This window comes from Falco punctatus (assembly GCF_963210335.1).
Source record: "Falco punctatus genome assembly, chromosome: 3".
In the NCBI taxonomy this organism is placed as follows: domain Eukaryota; kingdom Metazoa; phylum Chordata; class Aves; order Falconiformes; family Falconidae; genus Falco; species Falco punctatus.
In genome coordinates this window covers 97616776-97629124 of record NC_137582.1, presented here as the reverse complement: position 1 = coordinate 97629124, position 12349 = coordinate 97616776, and the positions used below count along the sequence as shown (strand labels likewise).

At 50.8% G+C, this 12349-nt stretch overlaps 2 protein-coding genes across 15 annotated transcripts in view; one reads left to right on the top strand and one right to left on the bottom strand.

Moving 5' to 3' along the window:
* Nucleotides 1-7409, top strand: part of GMPR (guanosine monophosphate reductase) — a 49273-nt gene extending 41864 nt beyond the window's left edge. The window contains exon 9 of the mRNA XM_080378265.1: nt 2514-7409. Coding sequence (XP_080234391.1) covers nt 2514-2694 — 181 coding nt within the window. The 3' untranslated portion in view covers nt 2695-7409. The remainder of the gene's footprint in view (nt 1-2513) is intronic.
* Nucleotides 7410-7589: 180 nt separating this feature from the next.
* Nucleotides 7590-12349, bottom strand: part of ATXN1 (ataxin 1) — a 226535-nt gene continuing 221775 nt past the window's right edge. For all 14 annotated transcript variants that reach the window (XM_080378258.1, XM_080378264.1, XM_080378260.1 and 11 more), the window contains one exon: nt 7590-12349. This exon is cut by the window's right edge and continues 4019 nt beyond it. The gene's annotated coding sequence lies outside the window, so the exon portion shown is untranslated.

The following is a 12349-nucleotide window of genomic DNA, read 5'->3' as shown; positions in this document are numbered from 1 at the left end:
GTTAACACCACTGCTGAAGGTTCCAATAGGGTCACGAGTTCCGTAGCTGTGGGGCTTCACATACATCCAGAATGGGGGTGGGGAATGGTGTTCACACACTCCTGGGGCACGTTCCACAGCCGTAACATTAACTGAGCTCAGGCCTTTTTGCTGTGCTTGCAGTTGCTTAACTCACAGCTCTAGATTTCTGTCCCACTTCACCCTACACTCCACCTTTTCCTCCTGGAACATCCGTTATCCCCAGAAGGAGAATTTTCAACCCTTTTTGACACTTTTTTTCCAAGGATGAACATGAAACCAGACTCTCAACATTTTCTGTGGAGCTAATCTCACACCTCTCTTCCAGCATGCTTCCCCCAGTACGGTTATCTGTAGGTTACTCCTTGATCAATAGGACATGCCACCAGCTTCTCGGCTGATACTAGAGGAGCAGTAGCAACTGCCTGGCTGTCAGAGCTGTGGGGCTCTGATGTAGGGTGTTCACCACTTCTGTAGGTTTTGGTCTCCAAAGCCAAAAGCGGCATCCCGCAAGCTCCAGCTTCCTAACGCTGCCATAGCCACTGCACGGACATCTCCCAGGGCTGTGGTTGTATGTGTCCCACACTTCTGTAATTTTGCTCTGAAAAAAAGGACCACCAAGTGTTCACACTCTTGGGAGCAATGTTCCCATCTCTGGAGGTCTGTTGGACCACTGTAACTGGGGCTGCCTTTGTTTGCAGTTGTCTCTGTGCTATCAAACCCCTGCAGCTTCTGCCCCACTCATGCTCAGGCTGAATTAACAGGGCATTCGCCTTCGAACTGATGGGGCATTCATGCATAAATTAATCAGACTCTCATGCATGAACTGAAAGGGCAGTCATGCACGAATGCAGTAAACCCTGCATTTCTTGCCCAGTACAGCCTGCAGAGCTCTTCAGATGGCAGGATCTGGTAGGTGAAATTCACACCGGTTTCCCCAAATCCCAGACATAGTGCACTGTCTCTCCCAGTCTCGCGGGAAGCTCCCTGGAGCCTGGGCTGATTCTCCTAACTTTGACTGGAAGGGGTGGGCATGGCTGAAGCCCATTCTGCAGAATGGTAGGGTGACTACTTTTGTTTCATTTTGTGGGCCAGGCCTTCTCTTCCTGCAGGCAGGAAAATAAAAGCCTGTGAGCTCCCAGCAGCACAGACCCTACAGCAGACCCCTGAGCCCCGTGCAGTCTGCTGGATGGCAGCGGTACATACATTGACCGTTTATTACGGTGTTTTATTTAGGAGTTTCAAGAAAGAGTCAATTACTCATCAGAGGTAGGGAGATTAATCATGGTTCCTTACTCACATGGCGTATTAACACTTCCCCTTTATTATCTCCCTTGGTCTTTGACCTCACATTTAAACTAACAGGATGAAATACGGCCAGGCTTACGGTGAAGTACCTCCACACAGCTGCTGGTGCTGTTAATGATTTGCAAATGCAGGCTCCAAACAGACAGGCCCTTTCTTTCTTGCACTATCCCCTAGACAACTTGTTTAAGGGCCAAGTAAATAAAGACACATTTACAACGATAGGTTCCTGCGATGTGTGCCTCCATTTTGTAGGGGAAAAGGAGAGCAATCCCCTCTCCCCCCCACATGTGTTCAGACCTCCCTTCCCGAGGCCTGCCTTCCCAAAGGAGCTAGCGTGCTGTGCAGAACAAGCTTGCTCTGAAGCCTGGGGAGGTCAGCTGGTACTGGGGAACTCTGCTGCAGGAGGAACTGCTGAGCACGAGGCTGGAGAAGGCTGAAGGGGAAAGTTAGTTATTTGCCTGGATTCTTCCACCGTGTAATTCTTCACATGTGCTTTTGGGAACAGTGCGGGTCAGTGCTGGCGTGCGGCTGTACGTAGTATTCACAGCACTGCCATTTTTTCTGGCCTTTTTGCCTGGCTCTGAACTGTGCTCACCTTTTGGCTTCAGGGGACAGCTCCGTAGCAGGTTTCCGTAGCAGGTTTCCCACTCCTTCTCCGTGGGCTCTGGAGAACGAGACTGGTAGGAGGCAGCCAGAGCATTTCCATCTGTGTCTGGTCAGCGATGTGGGACAGCGCCCAGGGGCTGTGAAGCCTCTGCCGAGCTGTGCTGAGCGGTGCTTGCTCAGAACCCCCTCCAACCCTTCTGTAAGCTGACTGAGCCTGGCCGTTCCTTCTGCTTTAAAGTTTGCAGCTCTCAAGGTTAAAATGACCTGTCAATAAACTCGTCAGCTTCACCTGCTTGTAGGCAGATGGTGGAGGGGAGGAAGGGGCAGATCTGTAAATACACTCGTGGGATACTGGGGCATCTACGAGACTGGTCTGCTTCTACTTCCCAGTATTGGCGGTGACTGGAGTTGAGGCATTTCAGTGCTTGCGAGCACCAGGTAGCAATAGGCACACAAGCAAGAAAAAGCTGGGGGAAGGTTTGTGAACTGCAACATGCAGAGCATCAAGCTCCACATTACTCCAGTAAGCACTACTATGTTTTGCATCTAGACATAAATGCAGTAACCGCTATCTTCTCCAGGGCTTCGGAGGGCAGAACTGTGGAGGTACCGTACAGAGGGGACGTGGAACTCACCATCCTGGACATCCTCGGAGGGCTGCGCTCCACCTGCACCTATGTGGGAGCTGCCAAACTCAAGGAACTGAGCAGGAGAACGACGTTTATCCGGGTCACCCAGCAGCACAGCCAGGTCTTCTCTTAGCCCAGGACTGGGGGGCTGAGAGCGAGGGGTGGGGGCGAGGAGCAGGAAGGGCTGCTGGTTTTTGCTTTCTCCTCCGTACTGTGTTAGTGGCAAACTCTCCTCTCTCAGAACGGCGTGAAGGCCTGTGGCTGAGATTTGGAAGAGGAAGGTTGTGCTATTAACACAGCGCTGTTGGTTCAAAATGCAACAGCCTCATGTTTCATTGTTGTGCCTTTTTTATTTTTTAATCAACATTTCTTCACCTGTTTTCCCCCCCTCTGATAAATAGCCGCTGAACCTCAATTAACAAGGAACTGGCTTGCAGACATGGCTGTTACTCCTGCATACATACATGCATCCCCTTTTTTAAGAGTGGCCTGCTAGCTGCCACTGCCTCTGGCAGCACACCCTCCAGAAATTACAGGCTGGGAGAGAAAAATGTGCAAGCAATTGCATGGAGAAATCAAAAATCAAATTCTCTTTATCTTTGTTCTGGCAAAAGAATGGATGTTTGTGGCACGGCTGCCAGCCTGCAGAGCGCCAGAGGTGGGTGGTGCATGAGGCCTGGCTGCTGGTGGCTGGGATGAGAAACACGCCGGATCTCTCACTCAGTTCACAGGGCTGGTACTGCCCTTCTTACTTCAATCTCCCTGTCCAAGGGGGGACTTCCCTTTTCAGAGCAGCCGGCACTGAATGTAGCAAACCCGTGCTGTCCCCCTACCCCCATCTGTGGGGATCATTCAGGAGAAAACGTCTCAGCGCTTGCCTGCTTATCCGTGCATGCAGTTACTGAATTCCCTGGGTTCCTGCTTTTGCCTGCTCTCTGTGAACAGATCTCTAAGACACTGAAACTCAGCAACAGTAACCCCACCAAGGAGGGGTTTCTCTGCAGCCCTCCCTGTCCCCTTTCCTGTTGATACCCATTTAGCAAACATGTAAAAATGCTGTGCTGTGCGTTGTCTGTGGCCAGGTGGATGAGGCCGGAGGGATCAGATTCACTTTTGGTCATTTGGTACCGCTCCTTTGCAGTCTCTGACACCATGAAAAGCGAAAGAGCGCTTTTGGCAGAGTAGCCTGATTACAAGAGGCTGGTAGGCAGAGATGGAGTTAAAGCATTTGCTCTAAAGGCAGTAATGAATGTTTAAGACTCTGGGTAACACTTTAATAAAGTGTAATGTCCCACTAATTAATTGTTAAATCACAATGAAATTTCTTTGGAAATACACATTGCATCCATGTGAATACCACACTAGCTCGTTACGATAAATGATGGGAAAGTGAGCACCAATGAATTAATAATGCTTGGCCACTTACTTTAAAGTGCTGCTCGGATTGTAATACAGCTGATGGTACTCCAGTACTTCAGACTCTTGCTTTCTCCTCCTGTAGACATCTGTGGAAAGAGGCAGGCTTCCTTTGGAAAGGAAAGGAGTGATCTGTAGAAAGAGGAATAGCAAAGAGAAACTCTAGAATTAAACTCATATGCTGGACTGCTCAAAAAGCCATGCACAAGGATTGGTACAACTGACCACAGTGAAGAGCAAATCAAGGCCATAAGATGATCCCTGGGGATTCTACAGTGGGTTGTGCACATTAGAAAAAGCACAGAATATCTCCTAAATACCCTGGGTTTTTAAATGTCTTCCACCTAACATGTAGGACGTAATTCTTGTGGTGTAACTCCTTCCTCTGCTTCAGGGCCTTAACGTGAGCACAGGTTATGCCTGTGCTGGCTTTAAGGACCGTCTGTCCTGCCCACATATTGTAAAGGAACCTGAACGTGGAGGAGAAGCAGGCCCTGTGTCGTGAAGGGCCTGATCTCTGTTCCCTCCAGCCTGGGAGCATCACCTTCAGAAGATGCCAGGCTTCTTTCTCACAGACCCCACCGTGTGCCACATACTGCGCTTCCCTGCGCTTCCCAGGGTACAGGCAGTACTACTGCTGTGATCAGCACGGCTCTGGGTGGTCACTGTTCCTTTATTCACATGCTGGGAAGGGCGGGGGACACAGGCAAAGGAACACCTCCGTCAGGAGTGGGGTTGGACCATCACGGCGCAGGCCTGACCACAGGTGTGTCTCCATGCTCGTGCCTTCATGCGTGGGAAGGGCAGCGGCCTGCTGGTCTCACACCCACTCCCGCTAGCGCTTTTCTACTTTTTTTAGCTACATTTCTAAATGGAATTTAAGAAACATATACATATAAATATATATATATATTTGTAAACATTTTTTTAAAAGATCGCACGCACACTGAACAGAGCAGCTTCATGACATGCCTTCGGAATAGTTTCTTTTCCAAAGGGCAGGTGCTGGGGCGAGGGGAGGCTGCCTCTCCGCAGGTGTGGTGAGCGGGGCCGCTCTTGCACCCGCTTTCCTTCCCCTTCCGCACGTACCTCTGACCGACCAGTGACTAGTAGGAAAGGACGGGGATAGGCTAATGGTGAGTTGTCCCCCTGAATTCTCTAGGCTGTGAATGACATTGACACGAAGAATAGTTACCGATTAAGCTTTGACTTAGGGCATTTGGTTTTCTAGATAGTGGCTTTTACTATCATTTTGATAAGCAGCATGTTTCCTTTCTATTTAATTTTCTCCTTGTCTCTGGAAAGCGAACAGGAGAGAGAAATGGGCTGCAGAAGGGCAACACTGGTGGCATGTCTGCATCTCACCCAGCGTTGTGAGTTTTGTTCAGGGATAACCCTCAACTACGTCAGTGCTCACCACTGACACTGTCTAGCTCTCAGGCAGGCAGGAAAATGGAAAAAAGAGGAGTTTGAGCCCTCCTTTAATACCCAGCCCCGTGCTGTAGTAGTTGCCCTTACCTTCACGCAGCCCCAGGTGCTGTGCCCTGCTCAAGCCCGCTGCTGCTCTCACAAGGAACGGGCAGAGCGGGAGCTGAGGGCGCGCTGTGCCTCGCAGGGTGGGCTGAGCAGAGACCACAGCCACCGACAAACGCCACATGCCATTTGTGGATCTACCTCACCTGCACGTTTTAACCAGGTGCTCCGTTACTTGGTGTCCTTCTGGGGGAAAGGAAATCTGTAAGTTCTTAAGTGTTGAGTGATTCTGCATAACCAGGTCTTCTTTAACCCTACCACCCCGGTCCCATCCCGTCTAGAGGAGCGCTGTGAGTGTGACAGCCTGCCCTGGAGGCCAAGGTCATGCCCGCTTCCCCCAGCCTGGCAATTCTTCACTTGGGCACCCAAGAGCAACGCTCAGGTTCCGCAGTGATTTAGTTTAACGTACCAAAGACCTACAGGCAGGGGTGCCGAGAAGGGCAGCATTACGTCATTAAAGCAACCCCTGCTGAGCGTGTCCATCTCTGGCTTCTGGCACCGTAAGGACACCCACAGTGTCCCCGTCACCCCAGTCACATTCTGGAGACACCTTGAAGCGGCGTGGTTGGTGGAGGGGCAGGCTGGCCCTCCTGCCCACGCAGCCCAGCTTACCTGAGCTCTACTTGGGGACGAAGGTCCTGGCTTACGGCCGAGTGACTGCGTGGTGGCTGCGAGGAGCGCACGCGTAGAGCCCTCGTGGGCGTCAGGCCAGCCTGTTAGAGGAGTGTGGGCCTCCAGCCAGCGTCCTGCCAGATGCAAAACAAGCCACACAGGTCTCCGTTCTCTGAAAGGAACAAGTGCACCCACCCAGCGGGTGTGCGCCTCCCCCGCTGCTCACAGCCCCGCCAGCCGTGGGCCAGGGGCTTTGGCTGTGTGCCTCTGTGCAGCGCCTCCGCACAGCTTTCTTCTCCCCTTAGGGCATGGGGGACTGAGTGTAGGAGGGGGACACCCCGTGAAGAGTTGTAAGCAGGGGCAGGAGGGGCCTCCGCTTCTATTTGGAGGAGCTTTTCCCATGCAAAGTGTGCCTGTATCTTCTCCCAGCTGGTCAATAGTGAGGGCAGGAGGGATGGGGGCGAGCGAGACACATGGCAGCAATTAGCCAGGCCCTGCCGTGCTGGGCCAGGGGCCGGTGTTCTTCAGTCGGGGGCGTGATGAGAGCTTGGAGCCGTTTCTGAACCGAGCACGCCCTAGCTTACACCTGAGCTGCGCTGCTGGAACAGCCTTGGTGCTACAGCTTTCTGCCAGGGTAGGCACCGCGTCTGTCCACCACCGCCTCCCACCCCTCCACCCCAGGGATGTTGCGTTAGTCGCCAGTATGTTTTCTACCAAAAGTTCTTTGTTGGAGCCAGGAGGGCTTTTATAACCCCACATTTGGCCTTCCTTGTGTAGAAAATAATAATAAAAAAACCCCGAGGCCCAAGGCCAGCAGTTTGCCTTCTGCAGCAGCCAGAGCCGGCGCGCAGGAGCGGGCCCTTTGCTGCCGGCTGGGAGCTGCCCGGCGGGGCGGAGGGGCCCAGCCGTGTCCTGGTTAGATGCTGGCACAGCTCCGCACCCCCCAACACAGTGTGGACCACCCCCCCTGCAGCCTTCGCTTCACCTGTGGTCATGCAGATGTTCAAGTGAGCCCTCCCTGGCATTTCCTTGACAGAATGTTTACTGGTTGACGTTTTCATACATAAATAAATAAATCAGAATCCAAACCTCGTTGGTGTTGCCTGCAATAACTGTGAAGCGCTTCTACGTCATCGGCCAAAAAGAGCTGATGAGCATTCGCTGTGTCCCTGCCCTGCGGCAGCTGCGTGTGCCCGACGCCTCCGGCCCGCATGGCACCATCGTTTCAAATGTTGGAAAGTTGCAAATGGAAAGGTTTTTGTTATGCAATAAAGAACTTCACTCTGACGGTCTGGAGACAGTTTTATGGCCACACTTGGGTACATGCGCGTTTCTGCGTTGTCACAATCAAAAGCAAACGCTCTCCAACGCGTTGCCAGGGGAGGGAGGAAATTAAATTGGGCAAATTAAATCCCTAGGAAAGCTCGTTCACGTTCAGTCGTAACTCATAAAGACGAAACACGCATCTGCAGTTGGCACTGTTATTTTATTAGTACGAGTATACTGAAACAATAAACTTGTACTGGTATACAGACAATTTCTTTAAAACAATTTTGTTCAAATTTTGAATCAAACATTGTTTTATTATAATAATGAAATAATTTCTACCTAGAAAACCTGCAAGCACCATCAAAGAAAGGGACCATAAAATTCAATAAACAGACGCGAGTGTATCCTACAAATAGACACACCACCATTAGAAAATAGAATATGAATTCTTCCATTTTTTTTAATATTTGTTTTAAAAAAGCTAGTGCAAGTACAATATTTTACACTGGAATTACAGAGAGTATGCACGCATATGGAAAAAAGTTCTCCTGTCACAATAAAAGCTCTTAACTATGTCTGTATGCACTTAAAATCTTCTCCTCTTTTCAATAAGGTGCAAAACGTTATTCCCTCCCTATTTCTCCTTTGTACTGGCCATGTCAGCTCAATTTCTCCCCAACACAAAGCTGCGATATCCCTTTTACTGGGCCTACACCAGGAACTACACTGGAAGTGTGATTTGCAACAACCCTCATTAGTAATACCAGCCGATTTAAAAATAAAATAAAATTAAAAAAAAAAAAACAACCAAAAACCTTAAAAACTACTGCTGTAGAATGGCTGAAACTTACCCCAGCGCGGCCAAGCGCCGCTGCCGGCTGCCGGGAGCGGTGACATAGCTAGTACAAAACGATTTTCAGTAGCTCACCCGAAACTGAAAAAAGGTTGGGAAATCCCCCTCCCCGCCCCCCCCTTTTTTTTTGTAACACTGCAAAAAGAACAGTGTTCAACAAGTTAATATATTATTCAAAAAAAAAAAAAAAAAAAAAAAAAAGAGCAAATACATACATTAGTGAGTTTCAACGTTAGCTGACTGTCGTGAAGAGCCGTATCTATGCCTTACCGGATTAGTCACTTGGCGAAGCGGCCGGCCCCATGGCCAGACAGCAGACACAGACCAAGCCACCCGCAGCCACCCCTGGCCCCGTTTTGCCCTCGGCTACACGGACCCGCACCCGACTGGCGGCCCGGCGTTCCGCAGCGCCCGTTCGGAGGGGTGGCACGCGCGCCCTGGGCTGTTCGAGCCAACGCCAGGGCGGGAGGCCCCGGCCGGCCGCTGTGTGGGGGCAGCGGGCGCTGCCCGGGGGGCCGGTGGTCCCCCACGGCCCCGTGCCCCAGGGTTTCTGCGCATCAGCATTCCCGTAGTACAGCAATGACAGCTTCAACGGGTGACTTAACTCGCCGCAAACACCACTTCCAATGCACACCTACTGCGTGGTCGAGGGAAAGGGCACAGGAGCTTTGACTGCTCAAAATAGGAACGAACAGAAAAGAAACAACCTTGGATGAAGCCTCCATAAAATCCTCAGTGGAAGACTTAAGTCCTTTCAGCTAGCGACAAGGAAAAAAAAAACCCCAAAAACAACTACAGAAACCTTAGAGACTGTTATTGTATAAATACTACCTGTTGGCTGAAAGCACTTCGTCGTAACACAACTGGGGCTGGTTTTCTGAGCACTGGGGGGGCCGCCTGGCCAGGGCGAGTACTTCTGCCCCCTGTGCCCGCGGGAGCCCGAGCCTGCGCGACCTCTGGGGAGGGGACGGGCGCAGCCCCAGACTTCACCTACGCGGCCCTGCCGCCCACTCCCAGCTGCCCGGCTCAATCTTTGGACAGGAGAAGGACCCTCTCCTCAGAAACTGCTTCGGGATCCTCTCCTTTTGGCTTCTGAAAAAGACCGGTCTCGCCATCAGTCAAGACCACGACTGGAACCGCGCTTGGTGTGCCAGGCTGCGCCGCGGCCCCGAGAGCCGTGTGGGGACGGCCGGCTCACCGCGGGTATCGCTGCTGCTAGCGCTGGGCCTGGATCCCTTGTTACAAGCACTTCTTGCTCAGGGTTATACTCTTTGGGTTTCGTCTGCAACAGGAAGTGCTGAAAAAACACGGAGCAGCATCCCAGGGAGAGGAAAAACGGGGGCCGAAAGGCTTCGGGCAGGAACCAAGCGGGTCGCGCTCGGCCAGCAGCGGCTTCGGCGCGGGGCGGCTGCTGTGGCGCTGCCAGCCCCATCCCCGGCAGGGCTCGGGCACCGGGGCGGCCGCGAAGGGCACAGCCGAGGCCTCCCTCGGAGCCAGCCGTGCCCTGCGCTGCCAGCAGCTCCCTCGGCGCGGGCGGGAGAGACTTAAAGCCAAAGTGGAGCTGGAGAGCAAAGCTCCAGGTTTGCACCGCAGCCACCCTCTGAAGTGCCCGGTAGCTGCACTCAAGAATTGCTGCTCCAAGGTGTGTTTTCAGCACAGGAATAAACAGTGTGAAGCGTGACTCCATTCCCCAGAAACGGGACCCATGTAATACGAACAGAAAATTAAGCACAGTTGTTCTTTAAGAGCCTTTTAAGTAATAATTCTTCCTGGCCAAAGCCAATACAAATCAGATCATCTAGACATGACATTTTCTATATACAAAAAACATGTAACTTTCAACCTTTCTCTGCTTTTGTATTTAAAAACTTTTTTTTTTTTTTTTACAAACAAGGTATGAAACTCACTGTTCAAACAGAGCCATCTCTTTTTCAAACACTGAATTAATCATTCCAACATTCATTTTTCTTTTGTGCAATTTTTTAAAACATTACCTGTACTCCTCAATGTGAGTGCTTCAAAAAAAGTTTCTATTTTTAATAAGCTTCTCAAATTAGGTTTACATCAAAAAATATTCCCACAAGGTATAGTGCTACAAGAAAAGATCCTATCAGTAAAGGTAACACATCTGAAGCGAGGTCGTCTATGTAAAAGAAATTGAACTCTGGAGTAGAGGTGTGCAACGCGTTTGGAATTTCCCTATCGACACAAAGCAAGGCTGTCCTCAGGACAGGGAATCAAGTGGACATGTAGGCGTACGCGTAAAAAAAATTCACACGTATTTATTCGTGTGCAAACAGACACTTCTGTCTGGGTGTGTGTGTGTGTGCACGTCTGCGTATCTGCATCAGCAAATTCTCATTCTGCGGCATATTGCAGGATTTGGTGGGGTGGGAGGGCTGGATAAACCAGAGGAAAGGAAATTACTGCCTGCACTCTGGCGGTGCGTTCACCCCCCTTGCCTTTCACATCAGCACTGGCCAGAGCCCGGAGCGGACTCTGCTGTTACCTGTGATGATGGGGAGGAAAGACATGAAAATTATGTGTATGAGTTCACGTCCCGGTTTGCCATTCGTGAAGTTCCTGGGACAGCAGAAACATTTCAACGGGCCAAATCCCTCCTGCCCACCTGGCAAACCTGGATGAATCCCAAGATTTTTCCAGCTGCCCGATTAAGGTCACATCTGGCCCTGCCTGAACCAAGCTTCAGTTTCACAACGATTTACACACGTGCTGCAGGGCAAGCGCCCAAGCAGCCCTTGCTGGCCAGCCGACCTCCCCCGAGCAAGCGTGTAAGTGTTTGCAGAGCCGGGTCCCAGGGCACGCAGAGCACTGCGCCAAGAGCCCCTCTTTGACATAACACCATTAGTGTTTATAAAAATACTGAGGATTCGCTCTCCTTGATCCAGGTTGGTTTTTGTTTTTAGCAGTTGCAAGTACTAACAGAATTCCACCGTTTCCTTTTTTTACTATTGGCAACACACTTCAAAGTAAAGTAAATCTGCAGAGAGTGAATTTTCGTGATAACCAACAGCTACGGTTCACACTGAGCCTGCTGCTTTTGTATTGCAATCTACGTGAGATCTACAAAGTTTAAACGATGAGATGCAGGAAATCCAAACTTGACACGAACATTGTACATCCCTACTCCGGAGCAGTAAAAGTGCTGCTTCTGGTCACATCAGTGTACCACACATATGCCAGCCCCATCCCTGAGTAAAAGGTGTGAAAGGTTTCTAAATGTTCCTTGACTTAAGGGAAAAGAGAGTAGTGATGTCACTTCCCCATGCTGAGAAAATGACAGGAACGACAGGTCGAACAAAGCGACAATGGAACGAAGGAATTAAAGGAATAAAAAAGAGGAACGTGTGTGTGTCCCCTCCTCCCGAGGTCTGTGTCTCTGAGGGAAAGCAAGCCCCAGGGCAACGTACAAAATGGTAAAATAGGTCAGCGGTGACTCCGATGTGGGTCTCGACCAGAGGACTCGAGGTAAGTGACATCAAACTCAAATTCCCTGTGATGTGGCCCAGACAAACTGAAACAATGCCTAAGTTAAACACTATAAGGAACAGTCATTTTATATATATATAGATATATAGATTAGATAGATAGATAAGATAGATAGACAGATAGATAGATTTTTTTTTTTTAGAAATCCCTATAAAGAGGTTCTTGTTTTATTTTTCTTTGCCCTGACTAATTTCTTGGTGATTGTATGCGTTTTGTTGTAAACTAAAAAGCCTGCTACAAAAAGAAAGAAAGAAAAAAAAAAAAAACACCAGAGAGGAAAAGAAAACTACTGTCAGTTACTATTGCAAAGCGGCCGCCGCGCAGCAGCAGCGGCTACACCTCCTCCTCCGGCTCGGCCTCAGCATCCCTGTGCCTGCGAGCGGTGTTTCAGCGTGCAGCCGGGGATGGATGGCCCTCCCAGGCATGGGGACTCCCTGCAAGGGACGCTTGGTGCCAGGGGGAGAGGCAAAGCCCCCCTTGCAAAGGACTTGGTCCCCAGGGGGACCCCTCTCTCCTGGGTGGGAGCCAGGTTTCGCCTGCGTGCCGTCCAGGCGGGGGGCACCACGTGGCCGAGTGCCACCCTCCGCCTGGATGG